This window comes from Saccopteryx leptura, chromosome 2 (assembly GCF_036850995.1).
Source record: "Saccopteryx leptura isolate mSacLep1 chromosome 2, mSacLep1_pri_phased_curated, whole genome shotgun sequence".
Taxonomy (NCBI): domain Eukaryota; kingdom Metazoa; phylum Chordata; class Mammalia; order Chiroptera; family Emballonuridae; genus Saccopteryx; species Saccopteryx leptura.
The window spans coordinates 6220761-6240590 of NC_089504.1; the positions used below are offsets into that span (position 1 = coordinate 6220761).

Consider the following 19830-nt stretch of genomic DNA (forward strand, 5'->3'; position numbering starts at 1 on the left):
AGGACTTTTGGATCCTTTGGTTAAATCGTACCTTAAATGCTAAGAAGGCCGACCCTGTGTGTGTGTGTGTGTGTGTGTGTGTGTCCGTCCGTGTGTCCGTCCCATCTGGCCACCTGCTGCAAAACTTTGCACCTTGCCTCAAAAGCAGCCTACCGCCTGGGGAGAGGGTCAGATTTTCTATTTCCCTTTGACATGACTTTGCTCAGAACTCCTTTCTAAAACGCCTGGCTGCAGACTTTCTGCCACTGGAATCCCAACAGGTCCCTGGTGCAGCAGCGACCCAGTCCTTGCTCCGGCACCTCCTCGTCCCTCTCTCAGTGTGCTCTCTTCACACCACGCGCTAGCAGTACGCACTGAAAACCCGTCTACTTTTCAAGCATAAGCCATGCAGAGAAGGCACAGATGCGTTGTCAGGCTACGAGAGGCCGCTGGGGAATGTGTAGCGTGTTCAGATCGCCGCTCAAGAACTACCTTCCGGGTGGTGACAAGTACTAGCCTCAGCGCAGGGGGATCTCTTTACAGACTTCCTGCCAAACACCCAGGAAACCGGAGCACACAGCAGGTCTTCGAGAACGTTTGGTGTGGTCAAGATGAACGCCTTTCTGACACACCAAGAAGGACTGTGTCAAGGCCTGGCCTCCTTGGGGGGGAACCATTCACCTAGTGAATCCTAACTGGTTGACAAAGCAGCGGCCACAGCACCCTGGATGCGGCAGGTTCTGAACCTGTGAAGAGGCCAGGGCTGAGTCAGAGCGCGGCCGAGGGGGAGGCGTGGAGGGTATGGGTGGAGGAGGCTGCGACCTGCAGCCTCTGCTGTTCTACAGGGTGTGTGGTGCAGGGCCAAGCACCTCATGAGACTGTCTGGGGGTCTATGGCCTTCCCTGCAAAAAATGCTTCGGGACGGGGGTGGAGGTGGGGGTGTGGGTGTGTGTGTGGGTGTGTGTGGGGGGGATGGCCCAACGCCATTTGCAACTCAAAGAGGCATCTTTTACCCTCTTCCTTGGTCTGTAAGAGCTGGCTTCTTGTAGCATGTAAGACTCTTTTAAGTACTACGATAAGACACGCATTTTAACGCAGGAAGCACATCCTCCCCAGTCCAGAGCACTAAGGCGCACCGGCAGTGCCCTCTCGGTCAAGTCCTCCTTAGCTGAGACACGCACCCTGGCCGAGCTGCTGGGAGAAAGGCTGCAATGCACCATGGCCTGCAGCCCCCTTCCCGAGGCTGAGCGGGGAGCCGACAGATGTGGGCAGCGGGGAGGGAGGGAGGCGAGGAGTGGGGGGGGGGGGCAGGAGGTGGAGCCGGGGAGCAGAGATCTCGCTGAGACCACATGGGAGGTGGAGACCCTGTGGTGACGTCACGGGAAGTGGAGACCCTGTGGTGATGTCACGGGAAGTGTAGGATGACGAGACCTAGTGCCGCCTGGTTGGCTGGCTCCGTCCCGGGGTGGGGGGCGGGGGGAAGCCTGACAACCTTAAAGTGGTTTCTCAGAAGAAAACGGAACTGACTCGGGCTGTGACCTGAGAAACCCTGTCTCTCAGGAGGGCGAGCTGCCGTGTCCGGGGCAGCGACTCGGCGGCGGGGAGAGCACCGCTAAAATCAGAAAGCCTCGCAGGCCCAGGACCAGGCTGACGCGTCTCTGACGAGCCAGGATTAAGAGCTCAGTGACTGTTCTTGTGGTCCAAGAAGTAATTTCTACAAAAAACACACATCTTATTAAAGGAAACAGCTTTCACTTCCTAAAATTCCACAGCCAGGAGCGCTTCCAGTCCACAGCAGGTTTCTCACAGGAAGCATGGATCTTTTGCGTGGGCAGAAAGAGTCCGAGCACAAAGTGAAGCTATAAACAGCGAGGGCTCTATGAGTGCACCCCTCTTTCCTGCCCGCCCTGAGATCCTAGCGGGGCTTAACTGCTGGAGCACTGCGGCTCACCCAGCCCAGGAACTGCCGTTAGGCTGCAGGAGGGCGCTGGCTCGGGAAAGGCTGCTCGCACTGCAGTCCTCTCGACACAGACACTGAGCTGAATGCTGGCCACACGATGAGGCGACACAGACACTGAGCTGAATGCTGGCCACACGATGAGGTGAGAGAAGTCTTTATGAAACAGGACAGAGAACTGGGGCAACTTTGCAGAAACTTGAACTACCACCTGTCTTCCCAATTGCAAGCTGGGCTTTAGACTTTTCCTAATCATCGGCCTGATTTCAGACCTTCTGCGTTCCAGATAGGATGTGGCCAGACGAGCTGCTTGGGAGGAAGGCTGTGCCAGCCTGTTTCCAAACCACTGCCACTTGCCATCTGTGCTTCCTGTTCCCGAAGGGTCAGGACTGTGAAGGCGCAGCCACTCGGGTGTCATGTGAGAGCCCAGAGGCTCCTAGAGGTAGTGTGGGATTTAAAGAACGCCCGGCACACAGAGAAGCCAGCGCGTGGCTCGGCCCGTGTGCCTGCTGAGGCTGGGCGCTGTGGAGGAGGAGGCAGGACCAGGGCCCCCTCGGATGAGCAGGCAGGGCACCGTGCAGGGCTCCCTGTACGCACTTGATTCCTTGCTTCGGGCCTGTGAAGCGAGGACACCTCGGTGGAGACCCTTTCTAGGAGGGAGGTTTCATCACACTTCGGTTCTGCTAAGAAATCTACGGCTGAGTCAAGAACATGTGCTACAGAACAAATGGCAAATGTGCCCCTGAGGAGGCTTCCTAAGGGGGTGTGGCCACAGCCTGAGACACACTTCTGCAGTGCTAGCATTGTTTGGACACAGAAAAAGCTTTAAGAATATTCCCATCCTCCCTGCAACTTCCTTCCCCTGTCACGCAGCTCCAAGTTAAAAAAGAGAAAAAGGTCCCTTAAATGGATACTTAGAGTGTCTCACCCTGGTCCTGAAGATGGGAAGACACGTGAACCTTCCCTGAAACACCTGCAGAGAGGCGGAAGCAATGGCGGCTGCCTTCCTGCGCGCGCAGCCGGCCCAGGCCCTGGAGGTCGGCCGGGAACAGCACAGCGGGCCAGCAAAAGTGCGTGAAAAGTATGCTTGCTTCCTCGCAGGTCATTTAGGAAGTGAAAATGGCACAGGAAAGGGAAAACAACTGTTTCTAAGGAAAGACTTCAGGTTCCCAACTCTGGGATACTGAGTGCCAGTCCCAAATCCTGAGGTTTCTGATTGACCCTCCCAAGCTGGAGGTACGAAAACCACCCCCCCAAACAGTCACTGTCCACCCCCCACCTGGGCACTGGAAGCGGCACCCCAAGCATTAGGAAGCTTTCCTGATGTGACCCTGTTTCAGTCTCATCTCAGACCCAGGTGACCAAAACCGTAGTGGGAAATTACCATGAGGCCCCCTGCCCTCAGTCCCAACGGACCTTCCAAGCCTGTCCCATGATCTGAATGACAGGTGGACTGCTGTTCACTTTAGGTAGCTCCCTGTGTTCATCCCCAAGCTCGGAGAGTCTGGAAGGGAGCCTCACCGAGTTCCTGAGAGACTTCACCCCCATCCCTGAGAGCGGAAGTGTTTAACCTCACTCGCCTTCTGCACATACTCACCCCTGGAATACAGACAGGGATAAGCTCTGCCTAATCCCTTTACTCAGAAATCCTGTCTGGCTTACAGGAAGAGCTTGATGATGATGACGGTCTGCTTGTACTTAAGTGTTTGCGTCAACACTACGTTTTCTGAGCCCAGCCGCTGCTGGGGGCAATCCCTTCCCATGGCCCCATATTCTGCTCACACAAGCAGATACAGCCACGAGAAGAGGGAAACGAGAGAGGCGCTGCTCGGGGAGGTCTGAGGAAATCCTACAGAATGCTTTTCTGAGCTAAAAATATGTTTCTATCCCCCCCTTTAGGCAACAGAGAATACGCTGCAATCACAAACACCTCTCCACCAGCTGGCCTTGCTGCATCCCAGGGCTGGGCTCTGAGTGACACTAAAGCCCTTTGTGAAAGAAGACCACAGCTCCCCCGTGGCTGGCACGCACCGGACCCACCCTCCTCACCCACCGTGTCCTTTGAGTGCTACACTCTGGGGGGGGGTCACTGCTATACCCTAAGAGCTCTCAGTTTAAAAAAATATATATATATAAATCAAAACAAAGTCTTCCTTTTATTCTCCTCCTTGCTATACTCCCTCCTGACCGTTCCCACCTGAAGGAGAAGTCCAGCTGCCTATGACCAGCCACAGGTCCAGTTTCCAAGAAAGAAGATAAAATCAGCTTTCCGCGGCGCTCTGCTCCGGGCCATGTGCTCTGTGGTGTCACTGTCAGGAGGTGCCAACTTCTCTCGCTCATCAACAGGACTCTCAATAAATTAAATGTCTTCTTTGATGGGGCCAGCCTCAAAGGTGCTGTCACACAGCGCCTTCCCAGTCGCCCTGGGGCTCCACCAAGCCGTTGGTCACCTTCTTGACTTTCTTCATATTCTCCATCACGCCTGATGTCGTCACGCTGAGCAGGAAAAAAAAAATGAAGAGCGTGTCAGTAGGCTATCCTTCTCACAGCACCACCCTCAGTGGCGGAGGGCGCTGGCTCTGGAATCAGACAGAACGGGGTTCGAATTCTGACCTGCTCCTGGCTAGCTGGGTAACCTTGGCCAAGTCAGCTGATCTCTCTGTGCTTTGGTGTAATAAATAATTCCCACTTCCCAGAATCATCATGAGGGAAAAATGAGATTCTCTAAAGCGTCCAATCAATACATACGGGCGGTTACTATTACAATCAACACTAATCTCTTGGCATGGCCTCTGTGAATTTTTATGTTGCATATACAGACTCTAGTTATGATTAGGAGACCAATGCCAGTAATTCAATTCACATTCTGAAAAGAAAGGTAACCCACTATATACATTTACAATAACCAGCCACAATGGAGTATTTCTTTCTTTTTCTTTTTTTTTTTAGAGACAGAGAGAGAGAGGGACAGATAGGAACGGAGAGAGATGAGAAGCATCAATCATCAGTTTTTCGTTGCGACACCTTAGTTGTTCATTGATTGCTTTCTCATATGTGCCTTGACCGTGGGCCTTCAGCAGACCGAGTAACCCCTTGCTCGAGCCAGTGACCTTGAATCCAAGCTGGTGAGCTTCGCTCAAACCAGATGAGCCCGTGCTCAAGTTGGCAACCTCAGGGTCTCGAACCTGGGTCCTCCGCATCCCAGTCCAACGCTCTATCCACTGCGCCACCGCCTGGTTAGGCAACACAATGGAGAATTTCTAAGTCGTGGAACAGAACAATAGGTGTGGAGGAACCATCTGGGCCCAGCTTCCTTGACCACTAGAGATGGAGAACTGGCTGTTCTCTGCAATTCTAGGCCCTGGTCCCTGCAGGCTGGGCCAGGCTACACAGCCATATTCTCTGTTGGTCCCTAGCACTCAGGAGGTGCCACAGAGCCCTTCACTGAATATGTGGCTCAAAAATGGAAGCACGCCGGCCTCTCCGGAGTGGAGTACCGCATGCCCTGAGTGGTGGGTCTATGAGGATGTCGTGTCTAGAAGAACAAGGTGGCTCCACAGAGACATCAGCACAGAGACTGAGCTCCACCTGGAAGGATTCTCAGGTCAGTGAAACCACTCTGTGTGACAGCATTATGGTGGATACGCACCATCACACATCTGTCCAAACCCACAGAAAGTACAGCAAGAACGAACCCTATGTAAACTAAGGACTCTGGTCATAATGATAGCCAATCAGGCTCATCAACTGTAACTGTACAACTCTGGAGGGGGATGTGGGTAATGGGAGAGGCTGGGCATGTGTGGGGGCCAGGTTCATATGGGAACTCTCAGTATTATCTGCTTAACTTTTCTGTGAACCTAAAACTGCTCTAAATAGTCTGTTAAGAACAAACACACCTGCCTGAATGGTGGTGGCACAGTGGACAGAGCATCAACCTAGAAGCCTGAGGTCCCAGGTTTGAAATCCCAAGGTCACCAGCTTGAGCATATGGGGTTGCCAGCTTGAGTGTGGGATCACTGATATGAGCCCAAGGTCACTGGTCTGAGCCCAAGGCCACTGGCCTGAGCCCAAGGCCATGGCCTGAGCAAGGGGCTACTGGTTTCTGGTTTGTTGGAGCACCCCCGTCACCCCCATCAAGGCAGGTATGAGAAGCAACCAATGAACAACTAAGGTGCTACAACTACAAGTTGATGCTTCTCATCTCTCTCCCTGTCTCTCTCTCATGCTAAAACACACACACACACACACACACACACACACACACACACACACACACACACACACACACACCCCCGGCCCAGCATCACCCAAGTATTCTAGAAAACAATGGGCGCCTATGTCCGCATCACAGACCAACAACGTCCTGGTCAGTGAAATAATTCAATCAATCAACTCAGCAGACTCCCTCCAAGGACCCTACCTATCCACCCCCGACTCCCCAGTCCTGTCAGGAGCCACAGAGACTCGGGCCCAACATGTGGTACAGCCAGTCTGTCCCATGGGGCCTAGTGGCAAATCAGTGATCTTGCATATGGTGAGGAAGGAAAGTTTGTATTTCCTTTTTCCCTTCCACCTGCCACCACGTTGCTGCTGTGACCAAGCTCCAAGCCACCCAGCCCTCCCTGAGCTGGGACTTTTCTCAAACAAGAGTCCCTCAAACTTGTAGGTTGGCTGTATGCTGGACAAAGTTTAAAAAAGGCGTACTGCCAGGATGTGGTCCCTGTGGGTGAGGAGTCCCTGTGGACGTCGTGCAAATGTGGCCCCAGACAGCGGAAATGAAGACGACCGGCAGCTGGGGCACACACCGGCCTGGTCCCCTCAGCGAGAGATCGCTCTTTCCCCAGAGGGAATCCAAGCACCAGGCCGCTTCTCCAGCTGGGACACGGGAGGTGGTGTGGCTGTCGCACCAAGAAAAGCCTAGCCTGTGAGTCTCGGCATGCAACACCTCCACTCTGCACACGTGCTGGGATCGGAGAAGTAAAGCCACCTGAAGTCCTCCAGAAACACTGCTCCACGGCTGTACCTTGTTAAGGGGACAAGAAGTTCAATCCGTGCGACCACTCAGAGCAGACCACGTTCACCGTGACTGGGCACAGCCTGGACAGTGTGTTTGGGTAAAACACTTGCTACCTTTCTTTCCCTAAGAGAAGGTTCCCTTCCAGACGTTGGACTCATTGAGAAAACATCGTCCACGCCTTGGTGCCTGGTGCCAGGACAGAGGGACAAAACTGGCCAGGTGCTCTGTGGGACGGAACCCCAAACACAAAGCACTCAGACCGACAGGACTGGCAAACAGTGGGTCTGCTGGCGGCCAGGGGAGATTACCTCCACCGCTGGTAACTGGGTAAATGGCCGTGCCAGCAATGCCACTAGGGATGCAGGGGTCAGGCAAGCTTGGGATGATGGGGGCAGGTGGGTCAGGGCCATAAATTGCCGTAGGAGACTGGGGAGTGGTCAGAGTGGATGGTCCAGGCAGCCTGGGTGTGAGCGAGCATTCTAAACGCAAAGAGGGAGAATGCAAGTCCCCGAGGCTGGTGGAGGAAGGAGTGCCCAGCACTGGGGACGCCACCGGCAGAGCAGGCAATGATGAGGTGAAGGATGTGACCCGGAGCGGGAGCTGCTTGAGTGACTGAAGCGCGTCAGACCAATGGCAGTGATGCTGGCTGGGTGCCGCACCCCTCCCGGCAGACCTCTGGGAAGGGCAGCCGCTCCAGCTGCTGCTGAGGGTGACAGCACAGCCCCTGGCAGCTCAGACGCAGCAGCAGCGAGACAGAGGGAAGGAGCTCGGCCCAACGCCCTGCAGCCTCCTAGGCAGGGACCTCACAGTTCTGCAAGCACTTCCCAGCACGTCCTTGTTTGTGTGCCAACACTGAAGGGGACAACAGCTGAAGAGCCACCATCTGCACTACAGGAAACAGTTCTCAAGGCCCCCCGCGGCTGGAAAGGTGCTCTGCAAGCTGCAGTGAGTCCCGAGCGGGATTTCCAGCCTGAGCTCCCACTCTGGGGACACCAGCATGGTCTCCCGGACCTGCCCAGGCCGCAGCCACCACCACTCACTTCACCGACGGGGACAGGGAGGCCTCTGCTCATGCCTTCTCTGCCAGACTGGCTGCTTGGCGGCCAGGCTGGTGTTGTGCGTCCCCCAGGGCCCCAGTGCACACCCTAACCATGGCACTGTCAGCACCGTCCCACAGTTCCCAGAAGGCAGGCTTCTGTTCCAGCCGGAGCTCCACAACTGCCCCAAGGGCACACGGCCAGGCTGGCCTCCAGCTGCCAGGCCCAGCACTCATTCCAGCAGCAGTTGTCCTGCCTCCAGTGCCTGCCTGGGGGAGCAGCGCCTCTCTGAGCCAGGGGGGCCACTCCTGACTTCCGGGGGGCACCAGCGTCAGGGCCCAGCACTCATTCCAGCAGCAGTTGTCCTGCCTCCAGTGCCTGCCTGGGGGAGCAGCGCCTCTCTGAGCCAGGAGGGCCACTCCTGACTTCCGGAGGGCACCAGCGTCAGGGCCCAGCACTCATTCCAGCAGCAGTTGTCCTGCCTCCAGTGCCTGCCTGGGGGAGCAGCGCCTCTCTGAGCCAGGAGGGCCACTCCTGACTTCCGGAGGGCACCAGCGTCAGGGCCCAGCAGCTCGGGAGCTGGTGTGAGGCCGGGGCACCTGTACTAAACCAGGCAGACGTGCCCCCTGTGGGGTCAGTACAGGGCAGTCTGTGGAGGACAGACAGGAGAGTGGGGCAGGGAGAGCTAGCTGACAGAGATGGAGAGAGCACGTGGGCCTGGGCTGCCTCCTACATGTCCACAGCGCCCACTCTTTCCCTGGCCGAGTCCCAGGCCTTGGTGCTTGCACCCCGAAGGGCCTAATGCACACAGGGAAGATGAGAACGGGGCTTCAGACACCCACTGCTCCCGCTGCCACACAGCTCAGTCACAGGTGGCTTGGGCCTATGTGGTCCAGGGATAATCTATTTCTTTAACAAGCTAACCCAGAGACTGTAACTGAACTAAAGGTTGTTTTCTGGACTGGAACTGCGGCGTGGCCTGGTTCAGAGGCAGCCCCACTCGTCTCCGATCCCCCAGCGCCCACGGTTGGTGCCGATCGCTCAGACGGACTCGGGAAGTAGTCGAGGTGGCTGGCAACCTTGAGGAAGGCATTCTGGAGCGAAAACCCCAGAGACAAGTTCTGGTCCTGAACCCACACCAAACAGCCCTTCCCACCGTCACTCCTCAGACGAAAGAAAGAATTCAGATCACCCAGGTGCACAGCACACAAGGCAGTTCTGAGTCTGAGCGCTGAGCTCACAGCCAACACTTTTTATAGGCTGAGTTTTTTATGACAAATTCTGTTACCAAAATTGGTCCAAAGGGAGATGTTGAAAGAAAGAGAAGAAGAAAAAGACTCCCTCCCCAAATGCACAGCACGCCCTCAGCTCGGCTTCAGAGAAAGCAGGGGAGGGCAGGTGCGAGAAACTTCCCAGACTCTCCGGGTGGGAGCGCTGGCGAAGACACACCAGGAAGACAGCGGATCTGTTGTGGGAGGTGAGGTATAAGGGACGTCACTTTCCACAAAGAGGCGCTTTATCTGTGACAGGATCAGACTAACTCCCCGCCCCCGCAGTGTGGATGGCGAGAACTCAGGACGTTCCAGGAAACTCCGGCCGGCCGGGCTCTGCTTGCCGCTGGCCGGGGGCAGCAGCAGAGGACGTAAGGGGCGCCTCCCGGGAACAGCACTTCGGCGTGGGAGAGGGAGCTGACAGCCGGACACGCGGCAGCCCTGAGGAGCTGCGAGGAGCCTCTGCACTCACCCGCAGCTGAACACGAGGCGGCTGGCAGCTGGAGCCCCTGCCCCAGGCCTGCTTGGCCCTGTCACACCTTAGAAATTCACAGAACTTTCAAACAGCAGAGTTCTTAGCCAAAGAGAAACCCCAGAACAATTTCCTTGCCAATTTAAAGGCACTTGACCTTAAGCTACGCCTAAACTTCTTTTCATTGGCCAGTGCTCCCCAGGAGTGCCGCCAGCCTTCACCTGGCCTGCCCGTCCCTCTGGCTGCCACAGAAGTGGCCGTCCTGCCACTGAAGAGAACCCACAGGCTATCACAGGATGGCTCCCACCGAGCCACTAAAAACTGCACTCAGAGCACTTGGTCTGGAGCAGGGGGCAAACTAAGGCAGCCCAAGACATTCCAAACTTCCCCAAAGCTTGCTAGAATAAAGAACTCACTCTAGTCCCACGGGACGGGTACTGTCCACTCCCTCACCTTCCCTCCTGACTTAACCACCACAGACCCTCCTGCTAAAATGGTTACCACTACCGTCAAATATTGTCAGAGAGAAACAAAATCCAAAACAAACTTTTGCCACAAGACAATACCTTCCCAACGTACCCCCAACCCCCAGATGCAAAGGCTGTTGGAAAGGGTGTGGGGACGGGAACTTCTTCATGATCGAGCGAATGCCAACTGGTACAGGTATTTTGGAGCACCACTCAAGTCATTCGGAAGATGCCGCAACCCAGCCTTCAGCTTCTAGCTGCCTGCCTCAGAGGAACCCTGCTGTGACGTTCAGGGAGCAAGCCAGAGGCCTCCAGCTGGGTCATAAATTCACCAGATCTTAGGTTACTTCCTGATGCTGCTGCCTATCAGACTGGCTCCCATTTGTGCCTCTTCAAACCAGTCACTTGCTCAGATTCTGCGACTCCCAGAAAAGGCACCTCCTGCTTTCCCCTCCACTGTCTATAAAAAGGTATTTCTTCCTCTGCACAGGGAGGGGTTTGGAGCCCAACAGTGGGATCTGCCTTCCGCTTCTTGCTTGCACATGGAGCTGAGCACTGAGGGCTGTCCCAGGCCGCCTGGCTGCCTGACCGCCTGACAGCCGGCAGAGCCCAGCATGGGCCCAGGCGCAGCCTTTGAATTGGGGAAATCAAAAGGCCGCCCTCTCCGGAGGCCATGCTCTTGAAACTGAGCCTCAGGCTAATCATCAAACGACAACTGACCTGGCCCATCAGAGTTCACCAGTTAACAAGCCAACGTTCTTAATCACTATTCACTTCTCCTGAAAATGACTGCCTTTTCCCAGAAAACAGGACCCTAGAGTCCCTTACCCTGTGACTCAGAGAAGCCCGTTTTATGCTCAGATTTAGGTCAGGTTATGTGCTAGCTGTGAAGAGCCACCGAGTTATCTGATGATAAAGGACAGCTGACCATACCGAGCACATTGAACAGATGCCTCGGAAAACCACATTTTCAGACACAGGCTCCCAATGGCAGGGGACCCACAGGAGAGGGCTTGTCAGTCCTCAGTGGCTTAGAGCAGGCCCAGTACACCCCAGTACACTACAGTACACCCCAGTACACCCCAGTACACTACAGTACACCCCAGTACACTACAGGAGCAGTGTCCGTTCTCCCCCTCTGGAGCAACCCGCGGAGAGGGCTTGTCAGTCCTCGGTGGCTCAGAGCAGGCCCAGTACACCCCAGTACACTACAGGAGCAGTGTCCGTTCTCCCCTCTGGAGCAACCCGCGGAGAGGGCTTGTCAGTCCTCGGTGGCTCAGAGCAGGCCCAGTACACCCCAGTACACCCCAGTACACCCCAGTACACTACAGGAGCAGTGTCCGTTCTCCCCCTCTGGAGCAACCCGCGGAGAGGGCTTGTCAGTCCTCGGTGGCTCAGAGCAGGCCCAGTACACCCCAGTACACTACAGGAGCAGTGTCCGTCCTCCCCCTCTGGAGCAACCCGCGGAGAGGCTGCTCAGCTCCTCCGGTCTGCTCCTAGCTTGGGAGAGGAGCAAGGAGAGGAAAGAAAGGAGAGTTCTTACACAGATTCCATTTCCAAGTCATCATCTTCCTGAGAAAGCTGTAGGTAGGGGTTATCTGAAGCTGGGCGGAACTTGTACCCAGTGAGAACGAAGAACACCAGCGTGGCCATTTCATCCAGGAGCTGCAGTCAAAACACCCCGAACAAAGGGATAAGCAACACTGCTCTTCTAAAAGCAACGGAACTAAATAAACCAGCTGACACCCCCCCCCCCACTCCATCTGAAGCCTCAGCCAGAACATTCTGCCCAGAGGTGACACTTAAGACTTCCTGCTTTAATTGGAGTCTTACTATCTTTTAGGAGTCATTACATATCCACACTTCCTACAGTGCCTAAGGCATCAAATGAGTACTTCAAAAAAAAGTCTCAGGCCCTGGCTGGCTGGCTCAGTGGATATAGCGTCACCCCAGGGTATGGGTGTCTTGGGTTCGATTCCTGGTCAGGGCACACAGGAGAAGTGACCATCTGCTTCTATCCCCTGTCCCTTTCCCCCTCCTGCAGCCAGTGGCTCAATTGGTTTGAGCATAGATCTTGGGCACTGAGGATAGCTCAGCTGGTCTGTCAGCCTCAGGCACTAAAAATAGCTCAGCTGAGTCTAGCATTGGTCCTAGATGGGGGTTGCCTGGTAGACCCTGTTCTGGGCACATGTAGGAGTTTGTCTCACTATCTCTGCTCCTCTCACTTAAAAGAATATTTTTTTTTTTAAAGAAAGAAAGAAAAAAATCTCCAAACCATTTGATGACTTGCCCTAACAGTTAAACTAGTCCTAGCATACTGGAAAGACAGTTATAACTGAAATAAAAATAATAAGCAAAGAAGAAGGAAAGTATGGATTCTAAGCTGCTCTGAGCTCTACAACTGATGGAGAAGACCCATCTCATTTGGGTTTTAATTATACAAAGTAAACCTTATATCTCTCCCTGAGGCTTTGCTCTTCAAAGACTTTTCAAACGGAACACTAAAATCAGTAATGCAATTATTTCCAGATTTCTCATGTAAGCCAGCAGCTTTCCCGGATAGATAATCTTAACAGCAGACCAGAGACAGAGGTCTTTCTGGCCACTGCCAGATACACTGTAACAACCGTAAGTCCCAGCCGCTGACTGCGTCCTTAGACAGACAGCTCTGGCCCATGGCCCATGCCCCATACCTGGTAGAGCCACTTCCACTGGAACGGAACAGCAAATTTGAGGAAAAATGCTATGATTCTGGTGAAGTATATATAACATACAATCTGCATGAAGAGGAAAGAAACAAGGAACAAAATCAACATAGAAATTTGGCACCATTTTTCCCAACAATTTGCTTTTAAATAACCACAAAACAGAGAACAGAATGACCTGAAGGAAATTATTTGACACTTATAGTGCTGATAATAAATTTGGCAGAGAGATGACTACTCTGCTAGTTATACTGAAAAGAGTTTCTAGGTGACCACACTATTGGTAAAGCCACACCCATGGGAGGACAAAACATTCCAGTATGGGTGCCTGACTCCTCAGTAACCTCTCCCTTGCCGTATCTACATATATAACCCAGTGGTTTCAATCCCCAAAGGGTAGTATTTCTTATTCCCAGGCTTAGATGAATGTTCTCCAACAGTAATAGCAAAATAAAGCCCCACAGGGAAAATGCTGACTTTCAGTCTCTTTAGCAGATGGTCCACAGGGAGGAAGTACCGATAACACAAAGTCCTCGAGCAAGGGCGGATGTGCTGAGGATCCTGGCCACTCGAGTGTGCCCGCTCACTGGGACTGTGCCCAGGTAGCCAGACTTACGACTTACAGGGGGGAAAATATGTCCAAGACAATCGATGCCAAACCCCCAGGTGGAGGATGACTCAGAAGTATTCAGGGGTCAGGAAGCAAACTCTAGAAGACCATAATATCCCAAGAAATTATGTTCCTGATAATTTATAGTAAGTCCTGCCTTAGCACTAATGCTAGTATGAACTTTCCATGTTCATCCCAGTCCTGCCTTTAGGCGTGACCCCATTCTTACACTGAACTGTTAACAGTGATTACCGAGGAGGGGGTAAGATGATCACGGTCATAAAGGATCTATAATTCTGGATTTTAAAAATATCAAGGAGGTATTGCTTTTCTGAGTATGTAAAGCCAAATTTAGAACTAAACTTTAAAAAGCAGCAACTCAGACATTTAATTCCCCATATCCAAGGACACACCTGGTCTCGTGGGGTGGAACCCACAAAACCCCGGGGAGCACCCGTCTCGTCTCGGGCTCGCACCGATCCTTTGGAAGCCCACTTGGTCTACTCCTTATTTATAGACTTAGGATTATTTTACTCACCAAGACGTAATAATGTCTGAAAAGTTTCAACTTTGCTAAGTTAATAGCAGCTAAAGAGAAGAAAGAACAAAATAAAGGCACATTAACTTTCCTCATTTTGAAAGCATGGAGCACTCAGGCACCCTCCCACCAAGGGGCCAGTCTACCCCGTGAGCTCTGCCCAGGGCACATCTGCATTTCTGGAACTGCAACCCCGCTGCAGGGTCTCCCTCAACCACCAGGAAGAGTCAGAGAGTCGTGGGGGCAGCCGGCTGGGCTTCCAGCTCCACTGCGCAGGCAAACCCACACAGCTCTCCAGTGCTGGGTCAGAGCTTCCCCCTGGCCGCGCTGGGCGTACACCGAGACCGCAGAAACCAGCAGTCACTTCAGATCAGGACCCCCCTGCCCCTCAACACCACATGAAACATTTCAGCTCTGCCACTGTGACGGACAGAGCCACACCCCTCAGCAGGACCCATCTCAGGGGATCCCCGAGTCCCATCTGCAGGAAATTTCCACTAGTGCAGGGTGGAAATTCAATTTACATGGGTGCATCTTGCAAATTTAAATTTTACTTAGATTTTCACTAAGTGCCTTATAACAAGCTCTTCAAATCCAACCTCCTTGGCTTTGTCTTACTTTCGTGACTGCTCAAGGTCAGGGAGCCAGGATGGCTAACTTCCTGCCCCGGCCCATGCCATGAAATATTGATGACCACAGAGGGGAGCCTGGCTCCCTCCCCAATTAGCAGTCCTTTCATTCACTATAAACCTTCCTGCAGGGGGCAAATTAATTTTGCTTAATAGCATTCAATTACTGGTTCCATTTAAGAACGGGCCTATGGGTGGTGGATATTCAAATTTCCTCTTCCTCCCCCCTCTCCCTCATTATTGGGGGGGGGGGTCATGCTTAGAATTCCAAAAGAAATTCCTTGAATCCCAAATAATCTTCAAGGTGATTATCAACTAACAGTATCTGTGAGAATCTCTCTTGAGAAACCAAATGCATGGATGAGGAGACGATCAGAAAATCTCTCTGGAAAATTCTAACGACCCAGAGGAACAGGCTATCACATCCACATTAGACAGCAATGGACTCGCATCCGCATGCAACAGCTGAAGCTCAAGTAGACACATCGGCGAAGGCTCTCTTATCTAGCAATCTTTCTGGTTGTCTCGTGACTCTTTAAACTTCCATCTCTGGTTCTCAGCCATTTTTCATTCATTGACTCTGGGCCAGGCTCGGGATGCAGCAGTGACCATGGCAGCTGTGGCCTTGTCCCAGGAGTGGCTGCCACTCCTCAGCAGTCACCAAACCCGAAGCTGCTGTGCATTCAATATACTAAGTGTGCACAGAGTACCTGGTGAGCGTGTGACATGAAGCGGTAGCCCCCTCGTCTGAGGGGTGGAAGCGGATTCGCTGAGGACGCGGTGTTAATAGGGAAGTCGCGGATAACTACGTTTCCATGGATTTCAAGCCTCACTCAGTTGTAGGAACGAGTGTTCCTTTGTTTCTGTGTGCAGTCTCCTGCAGCAGCGGTCAGTGCGACAGCCGCTCCTCCCACGCTCTGCCCACACAGCCAGCCAGCCTCCGGGAACGCGGCCCTCTCCAACGAGCAAGATGGCTCTTGAATAGGAACACGGAGTTCTCCTCCTTGTGAAGAACTGAGATAGAACAGCACCAGTAACTACACCATTTAGATAACAAAAATGCTGTCTCTTCTGAACTTTGCTTGCTGAAATGCATCCTGACAAGTGAAACTCCTGCCCTTGAAGGTTCGTTCACCAAACCCATCAGCCCGACAGAGCGGCGGCATGCTTTTCCTCTGGGATTTCAAGGTGCCATGAGGGGAGATGCACGGCCACACGAGGAGCACTTCCACATTGGGGCATAGGGTGGGCGAGAGGGTTCCCAAAGGAGGTGGCGCCTAAGCAGAGGCCTGAGAGGGGCTCAGGAGGGAGCAAGAGTGGTGAGACCAAGCGAGTGGATGTCTGGGAAGAGTAGGTGCAAAGGTTCCGACATGAGCCAGTGTCACGCACCAGGGATGAGAGCAGCTCAGTGAGCTGGACCTGGCTGGTTGGGGAGAGGCTAGGGGGCGGGGCGGGGCGGGGCTGGCAGAAAGGTCTGATGCTGAGTCAGCTGGCCTCCTTGTTGACACCAAGGGCTCCAAAGAGCCTGGGAAGGGTCTGAAGCAGGGCAGTGCCTCAATCACATCTGCGTTTAGAACACTCTCTCTGGAGAAAGGATGGAGAACCAAAGTAAAAGCCCAACTGAGGTCTAAAGCCTTGGATCTGTGGAGGTCCTGCTAAGAGGTGGTAAGGTATTTCTCAGTGCACAGCAGGGCACAGGGCAGTGAGCAAGGCTGACCCCCTGGCTGGTTGGCTGAGGGAGCAGAAGGAGATGGTGTTGCAGCTGAGGGCCAGAGAGAACTCTAGAGCAGGGGTCCCCAAACTGCGGCCCCCTGAGGCCATTTATCCGGCCCCTGCCGCACTTCCGGAAGGGGCACCTCTTTCATTGGTGGTCAGTGAGAGGAGCATAGTTCCCACTGAAATACTAGTCAGTTGGTTGATTTAAATTTACTTGTTCTTTATTTTAAATATTGTATTTGTTCCCATTTTGTTTTTTTTTACTTTAAAATAAGATCTGTGCAGTGTGCATAGGGATTTGTTCATAGTTTTTTTTATAATCTGGCCCTCCAATGGTCTGAGGGACAGTGAACTGGCCCCCGGTGTAAAAAGTTTGGGGACCCCTGCTCTAGAGAAAGCTGATTGGTTCCCTCCCTATCTGGAAACGAAGGCAAAGGGGGGGCGGTTGACTGATAGGTAGCAGAGGGGTTTGGACAATACAGGCAGAGAGAGGGAGCGGAAGCTGCTGTCCAAACAGCTGCCTGGTGTCGCCCACATCACCACTGTAAGACTGCAGTGAGGCAGGCCATCAACCTCTCTAGCAGTGACCTGCACCCCCTCACCCAGGCCCCATTAAGAACCATCAGCGTGGGCACCAACATCATGCCATCCAGGACTGTGCCAGGACGGACAAACACCCTTGGGCACAACCAGTGCAGTCTTTATGAGAGGAGCCACAACACACCAAGCTTAAGGCTGTTTCCCAAACCCACCAGGCATGACAGACATGTCCAGTCACATGCAACACATCTGTTTACGAGACTGTTGGCCATGGGATCAGGTTTCCAGATCTTATACAGATGTTCCAGTCACAGCAGAGACAGCAAAGGTGGGGAGGAAGCTTACTTATGGCATTAAGAAACAGGAATGGTGCATGACCAGGAGGTGGCGCAGTGGATAGAGCATTGGGCTGGGACACAGAGGACCCAGGTTCGATACCCCAAGGTTGCCAGCTTGAGCATGGGCTCCTGATTTGAGCATAGTTCACCAGCTTGACCCCAAGGTCGCTGGCTTGAGCAAGGGGTCCCTCAGTCTGCTGTAGCCCCCCAGTCAAGGCACATATGAGAAACCAGTCAGTGAACAACTAAGGTGCCACAATGAAGAACTGATGCTTCTCATCTCTCTCCCTTCCTGTCTGTCTGTCCCTCTCTCTGTCTCTGTCGAAAGAAAGAAAGAAAGAAAGAAAGAAAGAAAGAAAGAAAGAAAGAAAGAAAGAAAGAAAGAAAGAAAGAAAGAAAGAAAGAAACAGGAGTGGGTAACAGTGCAGGCCCTGCACACCTGAACATCTGGGTTCAAATTCCAACTCTGCTGCTTCCTGGCTGTGTGGCCTAGGTGAATCTCCTAACCTCTCGGAGTCTCAGTTTCTTCATCTGTAAAACAAGAATAATACCTACCCTCTGGGACTGTTGGGCCTGGTTACAGTATCAGGGTTACATTAGGATTATGTTGTATTAACCAAATAAAAATGTGGCATGTACTGTGCTACAGCGGCTGCCACCTCTGGCAGAAATCCAGACTCTAGTAAGTGAACTGGGACAGCAGTGGCCTGGGGACTGCTGGACGCGGGGCTGTCATAGGCACATGATGGATGAGTCAGCCTGCTGCACCAGGACTGCCACTCTGGGACGGGGGACTTCACCAGCGGAACGCAATGAGCAATGATGCAACAGGAAGCAGCCCAGAGTCCCAAGCCTCCTCATTTTCTTCCCCTGGAGCTGGGAGCACTGACAGCTTGCTGTTCACTGGGCCACGGCAGGGCTGGGCCACGGGGAGGACCAGGCTCGCCATGTCTGGGCTGGTTATTTCTGACCCCACCACAAGGAACATCAAATATGGTAAAAGAATGAGCATGGTGAGAGGAAAAATGCCTCGGACAGGAGCCAGGAGACCTGAATTCCAGTCCCTGCACCATTATAGCTCAGGGTGGTGGAGCCTGGCTGGCCACTTCCTTCTCAGGGCACTGGCCTGCTCATTTGGAAGGGAGTTTCTTTATGGCAATGGTTCTTAACTGGGGCACAAGCACCAGATCACCCAGAGCTTCATCGGGCACGGATGCCCAGGGAGCCCGCTCGTCATGGAATCAGGCCCAGCTAGAAGGATTCTAGAAACCCTCCCAGGAAATGGGGAAGGAGGGATTGGGGGCATGGAGGGAGAGGCCACTCGCTCTATGGCCAAAACTCTGGATCTTGGCAAGTGCTTTTTACTGATGAGAACGAAACAAGCGCTCACTGAGGAAGTGCCCAGCCCTCTCAAATGCTTAACAACTCAGCACTCTCTCCGACCCAGCACGAAACAGCAAGCGCACCCATCAGAGGGGGTGCTGCCCTTCCTGGACTTCCTTCCACCTTTCCTCTCAGGCCAAAGCATGGCCAAGCAGGCTGGCAAGAAGACAGACCACTGTCCCTCCCCAGCACACCTCCCTGGTGGTCCTGGAGTCACGACAGTGAGAAGAACAGCGCTGATCTTCACATCCATCCCTGCTAACCATGTGCCAGGCACTGGGCTGGTCACCGTCCCCAGTCTACCTCGTGTAATCCTCACGACACGTCTGTGAGGGAGGGCATTATCATCACTACCCCCAGGTGATGGGCTCAGGCCTGGAGAAGTTTAGCAAATTACCAAGGTCACATAACTTATAAGTGCAGAAGCCAGTACTCAAACCAAAGTCCAGCTCCCTCCAAGGACTAAGCTCTCAATGCCTCCACTTTGTCCTAATAGAAAGGCAATTCACGGCTTTGTAATCCACTGGCCGCCAGGGAGACGTGATCATGGCTCCAAACGCCAGGCACTGCCCCGGAGCTGCCCGCAATCCATCTTGAGGAGTTAATCCTACATGATTTATGGCACACACAGAGCAAAGGCCCAGAGCAGACACTTAAAGGGTAAAAAATTTCCAAAACAATCCCTCCCTGGTGTAAAGAAAGCCTCAACGCTGAAAAACATCCCTACCTACCTATCACCCCTCTCTCCGGCTGGCTCCCCGCTGCGCTGCAGAGGGACTTTTGAGTCAAACACAGAAGTGAAAGGAACACGATGATGGCAGAGCCGAGTGGCACCGGCGGCTCTGACTCTCTCAGCCTCAGCACTTCCCAGTCTGCCGGGGGACAGGGCCGCTCCTCCCAGTCCGGGCAGCACCGGCCTGACAGCGGACCACATGGTCCAAGAGTGTCCGCTCTGGGGCGGGATCAGCTGACGAGGTGCCGTCTGGCCCCCACCAAGAGGACAGCCCACTAATCCATCTCACAGAGACGGTATCCAGAGCAAGTATGAAAAATAAGGACTATGTAAAGAATAAAATTTCTTGATTTTCAATCCAATGTACATTTAAAACAGCGACCGACCCAAGAGTGGTCTGAAGTCATAAAACTGAACCGGTAAGGACTGAGCAAT

General features: G+C 53.4%; 1 protein-coding gene across 1 annotated transcript in view; it reads right to left on the minus strand.

Moving 5' to 3' along the window:
- Positions 1-4073: 4073 nt before the first annotated feature.
- The window catches only part of GPR107 (G protein-coupled receptor 107), a 79762-nt gene continuing 64005 nt past the window's right edge, over positions 4074-19830 (minus strand). The window contains exons 15-18 of the mRNA XM_066366919.1: positions 14057-14106; positions 12897-12980; positions 11747-11868; positions 4074-4432 (exon numbers count right to left, since the gene is read on the minus strand). Coding sequence (XP_066223016.1) covers positions 4336-4432; positions 11747-11868; positions 12897-12980; positions 14057-14106 — 353 coding nt within the window. The 3' untranslated portion in view covers positions 4074-4335. The remainder of the gene's footprint in view (positions 4433-11746; positions 11869-12896; positions 12981-14056; positions 14107-19830) is intronic.